The sequence below is a fragment of the Adelges cooleyi genome, unplaced genomic scaffold, assembly GCF_023614345.1.
Source record: "Adelges cooleyi isolate 19-005CV unplaced genomic scaffold, UGA_ACOO_1.1 ACOO_flye_CR_arks_rails_tigmint_CR_PRNA_30, whole genome shotgun sequence".
NCBI classification, from domain to species: domain Eukaryota; kingdom Metazoa; phylum Arthropoda; class Insecta; order Hemiptera; family Adelgidae; genus Adelges; species Adelges cooleyi.
Window position 1 is genome coordinate 4316685 of NW_026095971.1, and position 20827 is coordinate 4337511.

The following is a 20827-nucleotide window of genomic DNA, read 5'->3' on the forward strand; positions in this document are numbered from 1 at the left end:
AAGAAATGTTTTATGAATATTTGTTTTATACTTTCTTTCAATATTATTTTTCATAAAGCAAGTACTTGCCATTTATTATTACACAAGTATGCTTCAGTCAACGATGGAGCATTGCGATTGGAAATACCGCCCCTGCTCCATTACCTTTCAATTTGAATTCATATGTTCGTCATTGTTCAGTTTAAGTAAATGCAATTTGAATGATTTTATTTTGTCATCTGCAAATTGCAATAACCTTTTTTTAGCTCTAGTATATTCAGCATCACACTTTGTGTTTACCAAACAAAACAACAATAATTTATTTCTTCCTTTCAGTTATAATGGAAATTTCACTTAACAGAACCTAAAAATTATAAAAGTAAAGCTAGTTTATATGCAACGAATTTAAATGTTTTATTACCGGTTAAATATTTTAAACTTGTTACATAAAATCGAAACAATAATGTCATCACTACTTTTTATATAGCAAATTTTTTACTGTCAATCAGATTCAACTTTGGTTCATGAGCAGGTAGTGGTAATTTGTTGTGCTTTTCTCTGTTATTTAAAGAAGAACAAACTGCCGAGTGTTTTTCGTCTATTACCTACTTTTGATATCATCAAAATATTACTGAGAATAGCGCAAAAAAAAAAAATTCTAGTCGGATACCTGTTCATGATAGCTGTATGCTTAGTTTCATAAAACAATATTGTTGCTGATCTTGAAAAATAAAATAAAATGTAAGGTTTAAAACTATATTTGAGGAAAAATAATTTTTAATCCGAACGCTGAACTTGTGACTATAAAAAAATTGTTTGCTTTTTTCTAATTACCATGAAGTTTACATTTGTGGAAACTAGTCTTCAAATCAAACTCTTTATCACTGATGATGTAATAAAACATTTAAATCTACCATAGAAATATTTTTTAAATCGTCCAATAACATTTTACAAAAAATGAATTTCTCAATTATTAAAACATACAAACAACCCTTTTGTTTATTAGGGTTAAGATATATATATATATTTTTTTTTTTTGACACTGTGATAACGAATGTTTTGCCCTAAATAAATTTGTTTGAAGACTGAAATTTGGACCATATAACCATATATTTTTTATCGACAATGTAAATGTTGAATAATTATTATATATTTTTGATATATATATATACATATATGTATATATATATATATAAACCGTATATAAAAAAATCTTGTTCATGCTCGGCAACAAGAAGAATGTAGTTAAATTGAAAGTTTGTAGTATCTGTATATAAATTGATTTATTACTTGAAATTTAGTTTAAGATTTCTTTATTATGTATAATATGTTCAGCGAGCAACTAATTAAACTGCCATTAAGTTTGTTTCCCTGTCTGAAATTCCGATAGATAATAATTTCAATTGAAACTTTTGTGGCTGCTAATTAGCTTGTATTCATTGAACATTTTCTATCATTTTTGTTAGATGGCCGTTATAAACTAAAACTAAATAGAAAATTAGTACCTTTTTGTTGTTGAGCACTTCCCCTCCTTCTTCCCTGTGAAAAAACCGAACACACCAGGAGCAATATTGTAATAATTTAACCAGCTATGTTTGTATGAAAAAAAAAAATTGTGCCATACAAGGTGTTATTCCCTGTTGAGCTTAAAAAAGAAAATTATATTTGTATGTGGTTATGGTCTGCCTACCATTAAATTGTATTTTTGTGATCCATTCAGTTTCTTATCCTCCACTAGAACCTCTTTTACAAATAAAAACTGTTAATTAATTGTAAAATTTTGTATAATTGTACAAAATTGTACCTTCTACGGTTTATTAGTTATATTTTTTTTTTTTGTTCAACATAACATTATTATTATAATTAAAATTTATACTTAATAAATGAAAAAAAAATATTACTTTGTTTAGTACTTAGTTTATTTTACCAATAAAATAAAATTTATCAAATTTGTGAAATAATGAACACGTTATATAAAAAATGATGGGTTATATCATACACTATAATAGTTCATAATTACTTCAAATGTAATTGATTCATATAAAAATACATTATTTCGAAATACGTAAACAACCAAATGTATATACATTGTACATAACTTTGTGTATAAATTTTACATTTTACATATTTATAGAAATAAACAATAAAAAAATTAAAAGTAAAAAAGGAATAAAATATTTATAATTACACTTCTACACTACGTAAATTAGGATACTTGTTTTGAATTGACTTTATTTGTATAGTATTCCAACGATCTTGGCGTCCTGTACTTCAGTGATATGTTTAATGCGATTTGACCTTCTTCTGTTCTATAATCCATTATATTATCAGCTACGATAAACTGAATAATGTTGGCCATCAAGTTAATTTTTGAAATTTTTTTCAAAAGTTTCTTTTTTTTCCTGTTAAAAGTAAAACATAATGTTTCAGGGTATACAGATAGATAGATTTATTTTTTTCAATTACAAGTTTAAGTATAATAATATTACAATATTATAATGATTGTCTGCGTAAGGTTAGCTTGTTGGAGAGACAACTGACAAGACTTCTATCCTATATTATAATACGTGTTATGTTAGAGGTATTTATAAATATGAAGGAAGTATTAAATTTAAATATTAATAACTTAGGTTACTAAACATTTATTCTTTATTACACAATTTAGCTAGTAAACAATAACTAGTCTACATCTAATTGCATTTCTAGTTTGTTAATGTAATGGGTACTTGTTACACTAACATTAAAAGGATGTCGTTTTCTGAATTCAGTTTTAAATTTCAGGAATATACATATTTGCTTGTTTAGATCTTGTAATAGACAAAAAAATTGCATGCAGTTGTGCTGAGTTTAATCAATTTAAATAAAAAGAAGTTTCTATTCTGAATGGTTTCTTTAAATGATACCTTGATTAATGAGAATTGATAGTGATATTCTATGATGTCGTAAGTGAATTATGCGCACAAACTCTAATATATTGACTGAGGCTTGGCTATAAAAACCATTCTCATATTTTTATGTGATGATACTAAGGCTTACTAATAATGTAATAAAAATTAATACAATTTTAGAACATTCATGAACCTAAATATAATAACAAAAAGAATTAAGTTGGAAGTCTTTTGGGTTTTAACAAGTAATCTGATCATTATTTAAATAAAAATAGAAATAATAAATTACCATAAAAAATATTTGAAACTGTCATATAAAAGGAGCTAAGTAATAATGTATCTACTTCAAAAAAATCATCATTTTCAAAAAATATTTTGTTATTTAAATAAAAAAAACTGTGTGTCTCGCGTGATTGAAGTGAAACTTAGATCTCAAGTATATATTGACACAACTTTTCGATAATTTGATAAATGAATATTATCGTTTAGATAATAATATTATTGTTGTAACAATTAATAGTATAAATATTCTGATAGTCTGATAATGAACTTATGACAGAAAATGTAATGTTAAATTATGCCTTTTTAGAACAATATGAACGTTTTGTTCCAGGAACAATATTTTGTATCATTCCATAAGTCATAAAATAACTTGTCTTTTTTATTATTTTTTTAAACTATGCTTGTAACATACATTCTTGATATAAGCTTCTGTGAATAATTTCAATAGACCTCGGGGGTTGTTAATATTTTCAAAGCATTTAGAATGACTATTAAAAAAAAATCATTACAGTGGTGTTGGAGCATAGTGGAGTCGGGGAGGTCACAGGTTTACAGGAATTTTTAAATCTGAAAGTGATAAAACCACTTTCGAAAAAACGCTTTGATGCAAATCAGTGTAGTTAGTATTTTCAAGCCAGTACAGTCGAAACCAAGCACAGTATAAACCAGCAAAATTAGAAAGTATTAAATTGAGGTGCAGTATTTACAAATAAGCATCAAAGCGTTTACTTGAAAGTGATTTTATTTAATTTTATCACTTTTATTTAAAATAATTCCTGTAGACCTGTGAATTCTCCGTCCCCTCGTTACTTTGATTCTATCATGCCTAAACTCTACTGTACTAGTCCTCTTGGATAAAATCACTTTCAAATTTAAATTTGATACAACTGACGTGTGAGGGCCTACCAAATAAATATTCCTTATAAATTTCAACTCGATCCGACTCTTTTTCTCAAAATTATAGCCAGTAAAAGGTCCAACTTAAAAACTCATATGGTTTTTTTTTAAAGTTTTAACTGTGAAGAAGTAAACTTTTTCAACTTTTACCCCCCCCCCCCCCCAAAGTACCAACTAGATAAAATTTGTGATTAATAGAGTTGCTACTCGAAGGAATTGGTCCAGTATTAAAAAAAGTTAGTGTATACGGACACAAAAAAAGCACACGCTAAAGTGCCGGAACTCGAAAAAAAAATTGTAAAACCAAGTAAAGAATAATTTTACTTTGTTTAATCGGTTTTTACATGTAAAGCCTTATCCACACTAGCTAGCTGAAACCCAAACTGCAACACGAACATTCAATCATAATAATTCCTAAGTCCTGTGATCTCATTTACTCTACTGTTTTTGGTTTATAACTTTTTACTTAAATGTTTAACACACGTAGTACAAACCTTTCAGAGTTTGTCTGAGCCATGTTAATTGATGGTGTGTCTGAAAATTGTATTCCTCTTAAAATGTTTGCACGCACCAGAAATGAATTCACGTAAGTAGAAAAAACTAAATAAGAGTCCACAGAAATATCTTGAATTTCATGATTAGTCTCGATTATACTTCGAAGCTTTTCTTTTAAAAGTCTGAAAAGCATAAATTAACATTAAGAAACTAAACACAATTTTGTCAAGAATTGTTAAGTTAGTATTCATGACTTAAAAGCCATGAACACTAGGAGTACTAGATGATTAAATAGCAATAAATTACTTTAAAAAATGAGGATCTTTTTCGTTTTCTATCAAGTTGGTTCTTGAACGTGTCGCGTACATATTCATTGAATATAGTCCATAAGTACAAGCATAATCTAAGAGATGTAGTTCCAACATGATAAATGATTGCAAGTCTTTTGACGCATATTGATATTCTGAGTGAATATCTTTAGTTGGATATATTATTTTAGAATTGAGCTCTGAAAAAATAAGATCAATACAAGTCTTGTATAACTGATACTTTAAAATTCTCCCTGCGATTACCATAAATAATATAAACCCTAATATTAACTAAACATATAAGTTTTATTTTGTTTAATTTGGCAAAAAAGATTATCTATGAAAAAATATTCACTTACCAACATCATATTTAGCACGTAATAAAAAGTATCTCGACTTCAATACATTTAGTACATTAACAACTCTATCAATTTCATCTGTAATTTCATCCATTTCTACTCTCCAAGTAAAAGTTAAATCATAGCAATTCGTATATTTTACTTGGCTACTTGTTGTGGGCCGTGGACTATAGGACAACCAACTTTTGTTTGCTTACTTTTGACCGCGCAATTTTATCAGTAATAGATAAATTGTCACTATTATTGATAAAAGATAAGATATTTTAATTTTTATTTATTATCAATGACAATATATTAAGCTTACAAAAATAAAAACACCTGTTTTTAATATTGGTTGCAATGGAACTGATAATATTATCATCTTTTGTGCTTTTGCTTTTCACTTTTCGCATAGATTTGGAATAACTCTCAATTAAATTATTATGCATCATGAAGCCGGAAGTAGTATTAATTATAACTTAAATTAATTAATTAATTATGTCAAATGTTTGATAGCAATAAAAATGAATTCATTAAGAGCGATTTCTATAACTAAAAGTTGGCCAGTACAGCTAAGTCGAATAAATTACAAATCGACAAATGTAAAAAAAGAAGAATTGATAGAAAAAATTAAAATGAAAACGCCTATTGGTAATAATTAATAACACATAGTTTGACTTATGAAAAGATATGTAATTATTCTTGATGGGCTTGAGCCTTGGAATACAATTTTAATTACATATATGGCATAGTAGTGCTTTAGTAGTTTTCAATGTTTAATAGTTTTTATCACATTAAAATTCTAAAACATAGGTAAACTGGATGAATTAGAATCCGGTAAGCATCCATTTCAAGAGAAGCAACCACTTAAAGAATGGCCTGAAGGGCGTAATCCAACGACAGGTGAAAAAAATGGTCCAAAAGGGCCAGAACCTACAAGATATGGAGATTGGGAACGAAAAGGAAGAGTTACTGATTTTTAAATAAACAAATAAAAATATAAATTAATAAATAATATGTTTATTATTGATATTTTATAATAGGTAAATAGTTGTAAATTCAAAAGTGTATCTTTGTAGATTAAAAGTAAAAAAAAAATTCCAAATAAAGTATTTTGCAAATCAAAGAAAAAAAAATTACTTTAATGTTAATAAAAAAAAACGTCTATTCCTAAGTAAGTTCAACAGTAAAAAATACATCTGTTTTATAAATTACATTTGAAGTTAACAAATTAGTCATCTGTTTTAGATAATCCCATGGCGTCTTTCATCATAAAGTTTCTTAACGCCCACAGCGCGTTAAGAACATTTCCATGGTTACCGATACCTTTCCCTAACCACTGAGCAGCTGGGAGAGAATTTGGATCGTCGGGTCCTTTAGTATTTTCTTGTGTAGCGTAAAGTTGCCGTTCCCAACTGGGCTTACTATCAAGATTCAAACTTTCAATATATCTATAATAAATAACATGTAATAAATTTACAACAATGTATAAAAAGGATGAGAATAAATGCACTTTACCGGACACCCTGTTTTTTTTGTTGCCATATTTTAGTGTTTTTTACGCTGATTACGAATCAGAAGTCAGAATTAGGCGGACTCCGTTAGTTTAAAAGTTATAGCTAGTTGAAATTTGCATATTTTTCCTATGTAACTGTACGCGCCCATCGTGGTCCTTTTTTTTATGCCGGACCAGGGACATGGCTTTTAGAGCCCTTTTAAACCGACTTTACTTAAAACCTGTGATCTCCTCCTAGACTATAACCTGCAAACCTAGGATATTGTTAGTTAGCGGAACGAAGCGACGGCGCCAAGCAAGCGAGTGCCAAAACACTCGGAGACCTGCCGTCCTTATCAATTATCGCCACCTCCTGACGGCTCTACCGCCGCATACTGTTACGTAAGGAAAATATGCAAATTTCAACTAGCTATAACTTTTGAACTAACGGTGTCCGCCTAATTCTGACTTCAAATTCGTAATCAGCATAAAAAAAACCTATATTTGGCAAAAAATGGGTGTCCGGTAAAGTGCATTGGTTCCAAAGGATGTATATTTTTAATGATTAATTTGCTAATTACTTAATATATGCTTCAGAATGAAATACTCTTGTAGGTTTTGGTGGCACAGTAACAAATATTGGCTCAAGGTGCTTATTCACATTAACACCATTGTTACCGGTTGTACCTGTTGAAGAAACAGTATTAGTTTAAATTCAACAAAAATAAAAAGATACAATACTACCATTTTGAGATAAAGGAGACGGAGTGTTTCTATTGACTTGGTTTAAAACTCCAATTGTTCCTGCAACTGTAAATTAAGATTCATACATTATTTTACTTATTAGGTATATACCTATAAATTTTATCCCAGATGTAAAATATTAAGTACATGTAAAAGTATTATGAACAGAATTTACTTTTTAAAACATTCAAAAGGGTAAACTACAAAGACTAGAACTAGAACTAGAAAGCTCTACACATAAAATATTATAAAATTAATAATACAACTGTCAACGGTATATAAAATCCATTTTACGTTTATTTAATACAATTGACATTGATAGTAAATACTAAGTATATTGTTTAAAAAGAAAGCACTTAACTAAACTATTATTATATAAACACAGGCTCTAAGATTTAATCTATGATAGCATTTTAACTTACTAGGCTGATTTGAATATTGTTGTGGCTGAGATACCTGATTTTGAGTCATTTGATCTCTTTTTAGGCGAGTAGACTGGACAGCATTTCTATAAAGCGGTTCAAAATACAACATAATAAAAGCGACACTCGACAAGCTCAACAATATAAAAATAAAAGTGATAACTAATGATACTTTCAACAACAAATAAGTCTACCAAACCCAATCTAAAGTACCCAGAAATTAATCTAAATAAATCAAGTAAACCATTCTACTTTGACTATGGTTTGTTTCACACCTATAGTAACTAGTATGATGAAATAAATGCTAACATGGTTACACCAAATTTCACATAAATAACTAATAATAAATACTATAATTTTTAAATCTCACATAAAATAACTTAATATAATCTAATTTTTGATTTCATAGTTATCTAAAAAAAAATTACGTTTTGTACAAATTGGATGGATAAAAGCGAAAATTAATGCGGAAACCATGCTGAAACAAAACTATAGAATTTTAATACAAAATAAAACAGACCATTTGAATTTTCAATCTGTGGTGGAGACGGAGGTGCCACTGATAATGCAGAAGTAGTAGTAGTAACGACTGAGCGAGTAGTCGACATACAATTTCTGAAAGTGAATTATTTTCCCCAAAAAATAATTATATGATATAAAAAAATAATGTCTAATAAATATTAAACAAACATTTTAATTTATTTTATTTTGTTGTTTCTTAATTTTCATTTAGAGACCAAAATATTGATTTTCTTACTTATTGCGTTCTGATAGTGGCACAGATCGTCCAGGATTTTTTAGTATGTGCACTTCTTTTACGTGTCTGACTAAACGATGCAAACTTGGAAATGGAGCAATTCCAGTTTTTTTGACTCGAAGGCATCCTCTCCACTGGCACTGATACTCAATTTCTACATGCAAAAAAAAAAGTTGAATATAATAAAAACTGTGCTATAAGCACTAAGCTAGTGTGCAAGGTTTGCATACCACTGGGAGGAATTGCAGCAAAAAATGTCTGTACGTGACCATACTGATCGGCGACTGCATGATCCAAACAGTCAGCTTGATCTTCAAATTGCCAATCACAATTGTCCCATCCACATTCCCATAATAAATCCGAACCTTCAGGCGGGGGAGCTTGGATATTCTGTTGGCGCCATTGTGGATAATTTTCTTCATTTAACCTGTTTGCACGCTCTTCGTATGCCATTTTTTCTGTCGGTGAAAGGTTACGCCACTGCAATCACATAAATATAGACTATTTTTTGTTTTATTATATACAATCAACTACCATATATTTTCTTGAATTTGTTACCTCGTTTCCGACAATACGACTAACTTCACCAAAACTACGATCTGGATTATTCTGTGCTACGGCTTTTCGAACATCACTTGTGTACAATATATACCCAGTGACCAATTTTTTATGGTTCGGGTTTTTTTTTCTGGACGATGAGGGCGTAGATATAATTGTTGAAGTGTTTAAAGTTCGTTCCCCTAAATCGGAAGAGCTAACTGATGGCGGGCCACCATCCATAGAGTCCTCAGTCATAGTATCGGCCGGTTCTAGTTTTGGCATTATTGGAGAACTAACACCCTACATAAAAAATAAAACATTTAAATTTTAGCTACTAATAATTATATTAATTAATTACTTACAGACACCGAATCATAAATGTGATTATAAGGAGCTTTTGAATCTAAATGAGATTCTGGAGCACCGATCTAAAATTAAATAAATGTATAGAATTATTAGTAGATGGAAATCTCAATTTAAAAATTAAAGTATAAAATATGCGACAAAAATTTAAATAAAAATGTACACATTTCTTACTTTTACTGGATGAATGAGTCTTCTAAAGAAATAAAATTCATCTTGATTAACAGCAGGGGAATGTGTGTATTTTTTCAAGCCGTCTTTAGGAAGTTCTCTAATTTGTTTAGTGGAATCATCATAAATTGACTCGCATAAATAAACATCTGCCTCGGCTATTTCTGCTGGTCGACCTAAAATATTTTTCAAATTATGTTTCTTAGAGTCTGTTTATTGATTACTATTTTTTTATCACAAGGGTAGAAGAAACTAGACACTTATAACACTTTTAGTCAATAAATTGATAATTAGTTACTATTGTCACTTTTCTGTTACAATTTAGAATATTTTATTAAGGGGATTCCAAAAAGTTACGACTATTTTAAGATAAAATGAGAGTTTTATTCATAATTAATCTATATTTATAAAAAATGTTCCTTTTTTTTTTTTGACCAGTCACAAAAGGTATTTTTTATTTTTTATTTAAATAACCCCCCATAATATGTTTTTTTTTTTTAATTTATTTATTTTTAAATTAATATTATGTACTTACATGATATATATTCTGCATGTTCTAAAACTGAACACTTTCCTGTAATTTTAGACACCACCACCGTTTCCTCAATATTAGTTAATAATGCTTCTTGTTTGAAATACTGCCTACCAGCCATGTTAGGTATTTCCGAAGGTGTTAAGAGAATGGGACCATAAATATTAGCGATTCCTCTGAAATATTGTGTAGTCATTTAAATTAAATAAATTAAAAATAAAATTGCAAGTAGTTTTGTTTTAACTAATGAACTTATTATTATTTCTGATATATTTTAAACTAACTGTTTATTAACCCAAATTCTGTCTATTTGGATTATTTGATTTTGTTCATCATTTTTCACGTAAACAAAGTCGCCTGGCTTTAAAACTCCAATTTGAGTATTGTACTGTTCATAATAAATACTTCCATCATCAATGACACCCGAAGGATTTGCCATAACAATATTCTATAAATAATGATAATAAAATTTAAAAAAAAATTGTAATAAAAATAATATTGGATTTATTTATACATAAAACAAAATGCTAAAATACCGGTTTTTCTTTTTCAAGAATTTTTTCATGTTCTTCTAATTCGGCTATCTCCTCCTTGTGTTTCTCAACACGATCTCTAAATACAGACATTATTCTTTTCGGATCTAACGGCTCATCTCTTTCAACTAAATTCCAGGTAGCTGTTAAACTTGAGGCCCAGTTCTACATAAAAAAAATAAATTATAGCGGTATTATTAACACCTAAACCATCGTTAAGCAGTTTTGGGCATGTTACTTTTGGTAATGTATTGTAATTACTTTACTTGTTACATTACTATCATTGTTTTTTAATTATTTTTTAAAAATTTTAATTATAATTGAAGCAAACTGTACTTTACTATTTTCATTACAAAGAAATTAAATTACATAAGAGTTAATTTTTATCGATAACCAAATATTTGTTGATTTTTAAGAAAGTTTATAACATTTATTGTTATTATTAGCTAAGAAGTTGATACTAAGTGGTCAAAAGCGGAATGCTTCAGTACTTGATAATAAGCTAAAACAAAGATTATTTTGTTACCTAATTTTAAAATAAAAATTTTAAACATATTGTAATACAAAAAAAAGTAATTTACACTAGCGTCAATGATTTTACCAACCTCTTAGCTAATAATAACAAAAAATGTTGTTAACCATCTTTGTTTATCTAAAAAATTAACGCCTTACTTTTGTTACATATGTCACTAATTTAATTAAGTATAATACCTTGATTTTTTTGAAATTTCTACATCTTGAAGAATATCTGGACTCGCATACATATACATCTTTTTCATCAAAACCTTTTGGCTGATAACGGAAATAATCTTTAACGCTCACAACAGCACAACGGCCTTTGATTCGACTAACCGGTATTGCAGTACTTAAATCAGTCTTAAATACCTCCTAAAATACAAATCATCAATTATAATTTGAAATAACTTATAAAGTAATAATAAAGTTTGTAAAAAAAAAAGATTACTAACTTTTTCTAAGAATTTTCTAGTTGACAAGTGATATGTTTCGCTAGGCCTGTAAAACTGATTTCCGTACAACATTTGTTGACCTTCCTGATTTGTCCAAAGTCTTTGAATGTTTAATATCATTGGATCTTGACCTCGTTCTTGAGGTTCGGCATAAACAAAATCACCAACTCTATACACTAGCTGGTTTACACACACCGAATCATCTGTAGTTCCAGCAATTTGAGGTTGTAAGTCTTCCCCGTTTTCTTGTTCCTAAAATAATTTTAAAACATTTTTAAAATGAGTTAATAACATAGTTTAAAAATAGGTAGCAACACTGTGCAAGGTAAAATTTAAATCGCATAATAAATCATTTTTTAAATATTCTTTTTTTATGATTAAATAATCATTTTTTATTTGAGAATATAATTTTTTTTTAACTTAATACATATTAGATAACTTATATTTTAAAGAAAATGATTATCTTAGTTATTTTTTAATTTATTTAAAATAAATAAGAATAAAAAATTTAATTAAATATCTTTTTTCATCCTATATATTTAAAATTTGTATCTATTATATTTTATCAAAAAACTTAAAACCACTTTCTTAAAGGGCAAGTAATCTTGGGTTTTTATTCTGACTAGAGATCACAATTTTTAATATGTTTTAACATACAAGTGTACCCGGACTTAACGAATTTGTACATGAACCATTTTAGGCTCTAAATAATGATTAGGTATTCAAACCAAAAATTATGTCATAAATAATTGTATAATAAATTACTAAATAAGACAATAATTATTAATCACTTCATCTGGGTAAAAAATTATTTAAATAATGCCTAACTCTAGCCATACTTCTTGGGTAATATCCTCAGTTTTAAGTTCATCTTCTTCGGAAATTCCACTTATAGATTCTTCTGCCATTTTACGCTCTCTCATATCATTAACCGATAATGATAAATCCAGCAATGAATAGTTCAAAGCAGGAGAATTCAATAGATCTCCATTGCGGCAAACTTCATCTCTAAATTATTAATAGTTTTAAGCAATTACAACTGTGTTATTTAAAATTTCATTACATAAACTAGTTAATTATTCAAAAATATAATTTAAAAAAAATACCTCTGTCTGATAAAGTATGACTGTAATTCAATTGAATCTTCAAACACTTGAGAGTCAGTGCGCGATAATTGCCTAGCTCGCTCTAAACATGCAAATAAATCGTCTTGAAATGTGTCTAATCTCTTGTATTGATTGCCATCTAATCTTCTTTTTATTAAATCCAAAGACAAACCTCTCACTCTAAATTATTATAAACAAAAAAAAGATTAAAATTAATATACATTTTAACTCTGCTTATGATATACTAGAGAATACTTACTTATTTCCATCAATATCGTCGTGTTCTGGTAGTTCTGCCATAGAATCTGAGAAACATCGGCCTTCTTCATCTTGATGATTATAAACACTGGTAAACAAAGAAGTGAGCAACTCTTGTACAGCACTTTGTACGTCTGGTGTACTGTCCTCATCGGCTCTCAATTGTAACTTTGTTTGTAATGTGAGTCTTTGTAACGTTAAAGCGTCTTTATAAATTTGGGAATCAGGCTCGTTGTATTTACAAGCATTATCAAACATTAAAACAAAGTCTGCGGCCAGATCATCAAGACTTTCGTATAAATTATTTTTAAGCTTTTGGGCGATCACTTCTAAATGAATAGGCCGTTTTATCACTTCGTAATAATCCGGGTACTCGTTTTTAGAAGGCAGTTTCATAAATATAATAGACAGCAAACGCCCTTTTTGATCTTTAAAGTCTTTTATTGTGTTAAATAGCGTTCTCATTTTTTGAAGTGTTGCCTGAGGAAGTTGAGGTTTCTTTCCTAGTTTAATCACTGAACTTGAAATACTGAAATATGATTAAACAAATTAATAAATATTAAAATACAATGTGAATAATATTAATACATTTTGGTAGGTTTTGATGGTACTGGTCCTAATTCTTTGGATCGGTCCAACAACACTTTTTCTAAAGTATTTGCATCCTCATAAATCAAAGACCCTTCTTCGTTGAACTGGCGACAGTTATTAAACATTAGCTGCAATGGTAAGGTCATCATCACATTATTATTGCGGAAGTAATAAAAAGTTACAGTCTACTTAAAGCCAACGGCTAAAAATACAAAACATGGAACATGCTTTAGTTTGCTGGATCCTGAATAGTGATTATTTCTAATCTATAAGCTCATTGCGATTTATGATAATAGTATAGTCTTACTTATAGGTTCTGGCCAAACGTTTTTTAGTAGTTTTATAATATCTGGCTTTATAATATCAATTTACTGGCAACAGTTATCAATATTTAACGTTTCGGTCAATTCTTCGAATGTAATGAACTTCATGCATGACAACGACGACTCGTTATTATTTCGATGGCATATTATATGTTATTATACGTTTAAAGTAAGTGCACTACTTTAGTATCGTAATTTAGTGTCTAGTTTAGGGCTGGGGGCCAAGGCTAAAGCATGTTCCATATACTATTTAATCTATGCTAAAATCTAGTCATTAAAATTTAAAATAACTAAATATTCTTAATGAAAAGTCTGTTAACATTGTTTTTTTTTTTAATATCAAAAATTAAGTATAATAATTAAATGTAAGCAACTAAGTTTGTAAATTAACACTTGTACTAAAAAAAAATATATACTTTAAAATCTCTCAATATTTCTTCTTCGCTGTTGTACTTTTCTTGTTTAATTTTTTCTTCTATTGTCAGCATATCAATAGGTTCAGCAATGACTTTATAATAATCTGGGTACAATTTTTTAGATGGTCTTTCCATAAACATTAACATAGGCACTCTCCCGTGTTCAGTCTTTAATTATAAGTAAAGTATAGTATAGGTTATTAATTTTTTTATAACACATTTAAAAAATATTATTTAATATTTACCGTGTAATCCATAAGACATTTGCACAGAGCATATAGTCGCCGTTTAAGAGGAATATTATTTAAATATTTTCCTCGTGTAAGGCAGCGTGGAGATCGATTAAATTTTTTCGAATGTCGAACAGTTTGATTTAACTCATCATCTGCAGAATCGTCTTCACTATCAGAATACTTAAATATAAAAATAAATGTAATAATATATTTTTAATTGAATAAGGCATTTCAAAACACATACTTGGTGGCCTAAGTCTAGAAGTTCTTGAGCTTTAGTCTGCATAATTTTTTGTAACTTTACAGCATCCTTAATTAATAAAGATACACATGAAATAATTATAACTAAAACATAATATATAAATTAACTTTAGTTTATCAAATTTACTTTGTATTGTTTTGTATCCGAAGCAAAATATTTTTTAGCATTTTCTAACATTATATTCATGTCACCGGCTACTTCACTGACTGTACCATAGTCTCCATTCTACATAAAAATATTATAAGTATTGTTTTTCAATATATGTTACAGGTTCAATTGGATAGTCAATGTAATTGTCAATATACTGACTAGGTCAAGTGTACAATGCTTAGTATTAAAAGTGCTAAATGAACAAAATATAGTATCCTTAATTTAGTATAACTTATTTATTCAATTTATATTAAGAATTGGTTAATTTTTTTATAGATAAGAAATTAATTAATAATTCACATTTTTGGACACAGTGCAGCAGTCATACCCTTGGCCTCCCCAATTGTAAAACAGCCTAGCTACTTCTTTTAGTGATAATTGAATGTTGAGTAAATCATCAACACTAAAAAACACCTCTTTAAAATTGTAAGATGATTTCTATTGTAATAATTTTCAAGTTTACCATTGATTGTGCGATATTTTAAAACATTTAGTCTTAAATTTACATTGCCCGCCTCAGTTTTACTATTGTATATACATTGACAACATTATATTACAATTACCAATTAATCCACTTGGACCGTAACATACATACATATTTTACTTTGCTGTAAATAACTCAAACTAATTACTTTTAATTTCTTGCCAATTTGCATCAACGAAAGTGGATTACGAATTTCATGATAATAATTTGGATAGTATCGTTTGGATGGCAGTTTCCAAAAAGAATCACTCAACAAGTTTCCTATTATTATAGGCAACATTATTAATTTTTTTATCAAAAGTAGTAAGCAATTGCATATTTTAAATATAAAGTAATATATTACCATGAAGTCCAGTAGCAGAGCGAACAGCATTGTATAACTGCCATCTAGGATTATCTGGTCCATCGATAATACTTTGACTATCGGTTACAGTATCTTCATCTAAATCTGAGTCTTCTTCGTCTTCAGATTGTAATGCAGCTGTAATAGCAGACATTGAAGTTTGACCACCTCTTAATCGTTTAGCCCTTGGTGATAACATTTTAAATTAATTTATATAACAAATATTTTTTTCATAACAAATTTCTTTACTTAAATTTAAATTTCACATAAAACACGACACAGTTCACTTATAAATATATATAAATATGAACATGTATAAGATATAAAAACATTTTACAACATGAAATTGGACAAATGAAAACTTGAGTGGTTTAATCTTATCTAATTAAAAGTACTATTATACCATGACATACATTTAAATTTTAGGCCCATTTCATACCTTACGCGTATGGTACAAGTTGCTCATATTAGATAATAATAAACGCAAGTTTCAAAAACTGTGTGTATATATATATTATCTGCATAGATGATAAGTTTTATACTTGAGTAATGTAATTTTGTATGCCGCGTACAAAACGAGGATACTATACCCGCAGGTGTAAAACTTGCCATATACTGGCAATCTATAAATGAGAATAACGGTTTTCTGTTATAGGTATTACATTACGTAATGTAATACTATACAATTATAAACAACTAAAAAAGGAGGTGTCCAGGTAGATTAAATTTTAATAATGAAGCCAAATTAAATTATACATTACTATGAAACCAATTGTAAAAAACAGACATTTAAAAATTAAAATAATACTAAAGACACCATTTGATTGCTGTTGGTTATGCAAGAAACTAAGCTACTTAAGTGCACTTTTTTTCATCTACAACTTGATAATTCAAAATGTAATTATTCGAAACAAGGTATAATTAAATTGACTAATTATCTTAAAAATATATTGAACTTATGAATAAACTATATTATGTTTGCAATTAAATATTATAATCTATTATTTTACCTGATTCTTTCACTGCTCTTGCTAGGTGCATACTTTCCATGATCTACTTCAATTTTTTTACTTGTTATTACTTTTTTTAATGATTTTGCATCTTTGTAAATCTGTGACCCAGGTTCATTAAATAAACAAGCGTTTTTTGTCATTAACAATAGTTCTCTTTCCATTTCAGCCAAACTAGAATATTTTCCATCTTGTATTTTACGAGCAATTGATCTTAAATCAATAGGGTTTTCAATGACTTCGTAGTAATTTGGATAACGCTATAAAAAAAAAGATAAATAAATTTATTGTAGACGATAAAACATAAAATATGATCATGTTAAAAGGATTTTATGTCCACACTTTTTTTGATGGTAAAAGTTGAAATGCAGCTGATAGCGGACGGTTATCATTATCAGTAGCAGACATAACTGCAGTAAATAAATCTTCATACATTGTTAATTCTTCTTCTCCTCCAGGATATGAAGAGTTACTTTCCTCTTCATCAGTTTGTTCTGATTTCGACATTGAAGCAGATGACCCTCCTCTTTTACCCTTAGATAATAAATATTGAGTGGATTAAATAAATATTTACGAACAGTTTAACATAGAAAAATCATAAATCTTGTAATTATATATGAGTATAAATGAAAGCCGACAATTCTACGCGTGTAGGAAAAGTTTGTATGGTTCGAATTCACGTGTAGAAGTTCGTGTAATTATAAATACACATTTAGGACCCAAAATTCCACTAACTTGACCCAATGGCTATAATACTTTATCTTAGTGATAAGCATTAATTAAAGAAGAGTATCACATAAAATTATAGGTCTTATTAAAACTTACAGTTGTAAGAATACCGAATATTTGCAACTACACGTGTACTTATAATTACACAAACTTATACACGTGTATGTGAACTACACGTGTATTTACTTACACCTGTAATCGGCAGCTCTATTAAAAATCATATAATATTTAATTATGTAAAAACATAAAATATGCAACCATGAGTATTATAAAAATTGTTTAATGTAACTACTGATTTCACCTCTTAAGATGGGTACACACTAGAGCATTTCAGCATAATGTAACTGTAATTCTCACATGTGTACGCCATTACTGTATCATTCGGGCGTGCTTGGTTCGCGTGGTCACTTCACTGGGTTGTCTGTTTTTTGACGAACATCAAAGGAATATATAGTGTTCAAAGTAATATATGAATAGTGTTACGAACACAAACACAAACACATGTTACATTACAACGTTGAAATGCTCTAGTATGTACCCACCTTTAGGTTATTTAAAATAAGTTATTTGTAAGTGTGGGTGTTTATATATACAAATATATATATATATATACACACACAAAAATAGAATCCACAATTTTTTAACTATAAAAAGTAAAACTATAAGTTTTAACATATAGACACATAGAAGGTATTAAAAATTACCTGCTAAAATATGAGGAATTTGAATTACCTACTATGTGTCTATTTAATGAATTTTATATGTTTAAGCTAATAATTTACTTACTAATTTCCCAACTCTTAAAACTAGTTTTTCTTTTGGTGTCTCTTCCCTATCTAACAGATTATTTTTAGTAGATTCAAACAGATCCCACAAATCTGAAGCATCTTTATATTCTTGAGAGTTTTTCTAAAAAATAATGATACAAGTACAAGTATAGTTTAATTTATAAATAGTGAATATTTAAATAAAATATTATTGAATATATACCTACACATCACAAAAATAACACACTTTGAAATAATTTAAATACTATTGTAACATTAATTGGTAAACATCTTTTTAATATAATATTTTATTTTATACATATTCAAAACAATTTTGATCAAGTTATTTCTATTGAAATTGATTTTTGTATTTTTATTATAAATAGATTTTTGTTGTTAATTTATTTAAAAGGGAAATAAATTTAATAATTATATCCATACGAAGCATATAAATAATATTAGCATTACATTTATAGTGATTAACTTTCAGCGGACAACAGCTGGGTACTTATAATTTATTTTTTACTTAAATAGTTATTTTTGTATATGATTTGTATGTATATAATGTTTTATTCATTTTATTTTATAACAGCTTATTATTAAATTAAGGTTTAAGGTACAATAATTGCATTATCATTTTTAATAAATTAATCAGATGTACGATTATCAATAACTCTATTACTGTTGACAAATTTACAACGCAACTACTCATGTTAGCGCAAATAGCCTGCTAGAAAAAAATGTAAAAATGTAATTAAAAATGTAATTTAGAAATTATAATTACAATGTGTCAAGTTGAAAATTTTACTTTTCTGAATAAAAAGGAACTATTAAAATCAGACTACTCTAAAAGACATGGCATTTTTTCTTATGTAGCGATTTTTGAGCAAAAAAACAATCAGCACGAGAGCTTTTTTAAATAGGCGACTACTAGGCTGATACGCGTTGTTGTTCTCAAGAAAGCACAGGATTTACGGAGATTGAGGCAGAGCTGGGTCACTCCTACTTGATATTCAACACTTCTCTATTTAATCATATGCCTATTTATTGAGGATCACATTGTGTCGTACCGACTTCGTAAATGTCTTAACTTAAGAGCAATTGTTATTTCAAAAATAAAATAAAATAAAGCTTATTAAAACATAATAATAATCAACATAATATTAAAATATTATGTTTGATTAATTTTTCCATTGACATAAGCTGCCTCGAATTATACATAATAATAATAATAAAAATATATGTTTTTATAACACATTTGTAATAAATCATATTTTACCTTGTAGAATGATTTAGCATTATTTATAAGTAATTCTAAGTCGGCTTGAAGATCATCAATATCATCATATTCTTCAGTTTTTATTTTTTGTTGAATTTTTATCAAATCAATAGGGTTAGTAACAACCTGTTAATAAAATATACAATCTTAATCAATTCAAAAAATAAATAAATTAATTATATACATCATAGTAGGTTGGTTCTTGTCTTCTTTTTGGAGCTCTTATGAAACTGTCACACAATAATGTACCATCTTCCTTTTTAAAATTTCTTAACGTGTCATAGACTGACTGAACTATATCCACCTAAAAAATAGTTAAAAGCGGTAATTAATTTACACTAAATCTGTATTAATAAATTAAATAACTATTATAATAATAAAATGTGAGTTTGGAATTACATATACCGGATCCACTCGTCTTTTTTTGCGAATGCTGTCGACTGGAGAACTTTCTACTTCCTCATCAGTCGCACGACTTGCGATTGATGACGCTCTTCTCCGCCGATTCATTTTAAAGCTACGTCAGATTATTAATGTCTGAAATAATATATCACATCAATAATAACTACTAATACAGCAAGTGTGTAAATTTATAATCAGTAAAGATTAATTGATATAGAATAATTACCTTAAATTACTTGACTTCCTATTTGTTTTAGGAATTAATAAAAACTGTACAGTTACCAAAATAAAAAAAAACTAAGTATTTAATTAGTACTGTAGCGATTGTCCTGGCATAAATAAATCTCCAAAATAGGCATCTCGAAAGACAATTTTGGTTGTAACTATAAAGTATAAACATCAAACACAAAATAAAAAAAAATGATAACGATTTTTATTGATTATTTGATTATGTTTACAAAATGGAGGAACCCCATTGGTTATTTCTGCTTACATAATGTACTGTCATATATATATATATATATATGTATACATCAGGCTTTAACTTGTAGGCGAACCGTTTCTTATATGAACACTGGTGATTTCATCAATATAACCTATAATTTTTAATATTTATTTTGATCGAGTTGAATAGATTTGGTAAAACAAATTGAATGTATGTAATTTCGGCTTTTTAAAATATTTTATGCTAAAATGTATTTTTTCAACCCGATTTATAAAAGAATTTAAGAGTAAACTGTAAACTCTGCGGCAACTGCTTAC

At 28.0% G+C, this 20827-nt stretch overlaps 3 protein-coding genes across 7 annotated transcripts; 1 reads left to right on the forward strand and 2 right to left on the reverse strand.

Annotated features, from left to right (window-relative positions):
• Positions 1-1951: 1951 nt before the first annotated feature.
• LOC126838502 (uncharacterized) lies at positions 1952-5414 on the reverse strand. The gene is made up of 4 exons (XM_050572994.1): positions 5209-5414; positions 4848-5049; positions 4541-4723; positions 1952-2381 (listed from the first exon to the last, which is right to left on the reverse strand). Exons 1-4 carry the CDS (start codon positions 5300-5302, stop codon positions 2186-2188), a joined length of 675 nt encoding a protein of 224 aa, XP_050428951.1. The 5' UTR covers positions 5303-5414; the 3' UTR covers positions 1952-2185.
• A 163-nt stretch (positions 5415-5577) lies between these two features.
• Positions 5578-6709, forward strand: LOC126838044 (succinate dehydrogenase assembly factor 4, mitochondrial-like). Of its 2 annotated transcripts, XR_007685663.1 has the most exons (3): positions 5578-5838; positions 6001-6361; positions 6436-6709. XR_007685663.1 is itself a non-coding variant. In XM_050572138.1 (2 exons), the coding sequence occupies exons 1-2, from the start codon at positions 5712-5714 to the stop codon at positions 6168-6170; spliced, it is 297 nt and encodes a 98-aa protein (XP_050428095.1). In that variant the 5' UTR covers positions 5578-5711; the 3' UTR covers positions 6171-6709. The 2 variants fall into 2 exon arrangements, 1 of the variants encoding a protein (XP_050428095.1); XM_050572138.1 differs by having other exon boundaries at positions 6001-6709.
• Positions 6188-20827, reverse strand: LOC126838043 (protein polybromo-1). 4 transcript variants are annotated; one of them, XM_050572136.1, is made up of 32 exons: positions 20559-20827; positions 20292-20448; positions 20069-20200; positions 19848-19967; positions 19664-19789; positions 18404-18526; positions 17231-17422; positions 16889-17148; positions 15879-16063; positions 15684-15796; positions 15028-15126; positions 14884-14949; positions 14652-14819; positions 14407-14574; positions 13665-13795; positions 13078-13605; positions 12819-12998; positions 12552-12720; positions 11713-11964; positions 11456-11632; positions 10748-10909; positions 10496-10659; positions 10215-10387; positions 9683-9855; positions 9508-9573; positions 9164-9445; positions 8836-9085; positions 8606-8759; positions 8369-8463; positions 7427-7492; positions 7264-7369; positions 6188-6638 (listed from the first exon to the last, which is right to left on the reverse strand). In XM_050572136.1, the coding sequence occupies exons 3-32, from the start codon at positions 20171-20173 to the stop codon at positions 6419-6421; spliced, it is 5073 nt and encodes a 1690-aa protein (XP_050428093.1). In that variant the 5' UTR covers positions 20174-20200; positions 20292-20448; positions 20559-20827; the 3' UTR covers positions 6188-6418. The 4 variants fall into 4 exon arrangements, with proteins under 4 accessions (XP_050428093.1, XP_050428090.1, XP_050428094.1 ...); XM_050572133.1 differs by having other exon boundaries at positions 20063-20200; XM_050572137.1 differs by lacking the exon at positions 8369-8463 and adding an exon at positions 7849-7934 and having other exon boundaries at positions 20063-20200; positions 20559-20826.

Bases quoted from the DNA above. Each gene is read 5' to 3' on its own strand.
- LOC126838502 (XM_050572994.1), bottom strand. From the start codon at position 5,302: ATGGATGAAATTACAGATGAAATTGATAGAGTTGTTAATGTACTAAAT. The intron at 5,050-5,208 runs GTAAGTGAATAT...TTATTTTTTCAG, and splicing joins ACGTGCTAAATATGATGTTG to AGCTCAATTCTAAAATAATA. The intron at 2,382-4,540 runs GTTTGTACTACG...TACTTTTAACAG, and splicing joins GCTCAGACAAACTCTGAAAG to GAAAAAAAAGAAACTTTTGA.
- LOC126838044 (XM_050572138.1), top strand. From the start codon at position 5,712: ATGAATTCATTAAGAGCGATTTCTATAACTAAAAGTTGGCCAGTACAG. The intron at 5,839-6,000 runs GTAATAATTAAT...TCTAAAACATAG, and splicing joins TAAAATGAAAACGCCTATTG to GTAAACTGGATGAATTAGAA.
- LOC126838043 (XM_050572133.1), bottom strand. From the start codon at position 20,173: ATGAATCGGCGGAGAAGAGCGTCATCAATCGCAAGTCGTGCGACTGAT. The intron at 12,999-13,077 runs GTAAGTATTCTC...ATAATAATTTAG, and splicing joins GACGATATTGATGGAAATAA to AGTGAGAGGTTTGTCTTTGG. The intron at 11,633-11,712 runs GTTAGTAATCTT...TTTGTATTTTAG, and splicing joins CTAGAAAATTCTTAGAAAAA to GAGGTATTTAAGACTGATTT.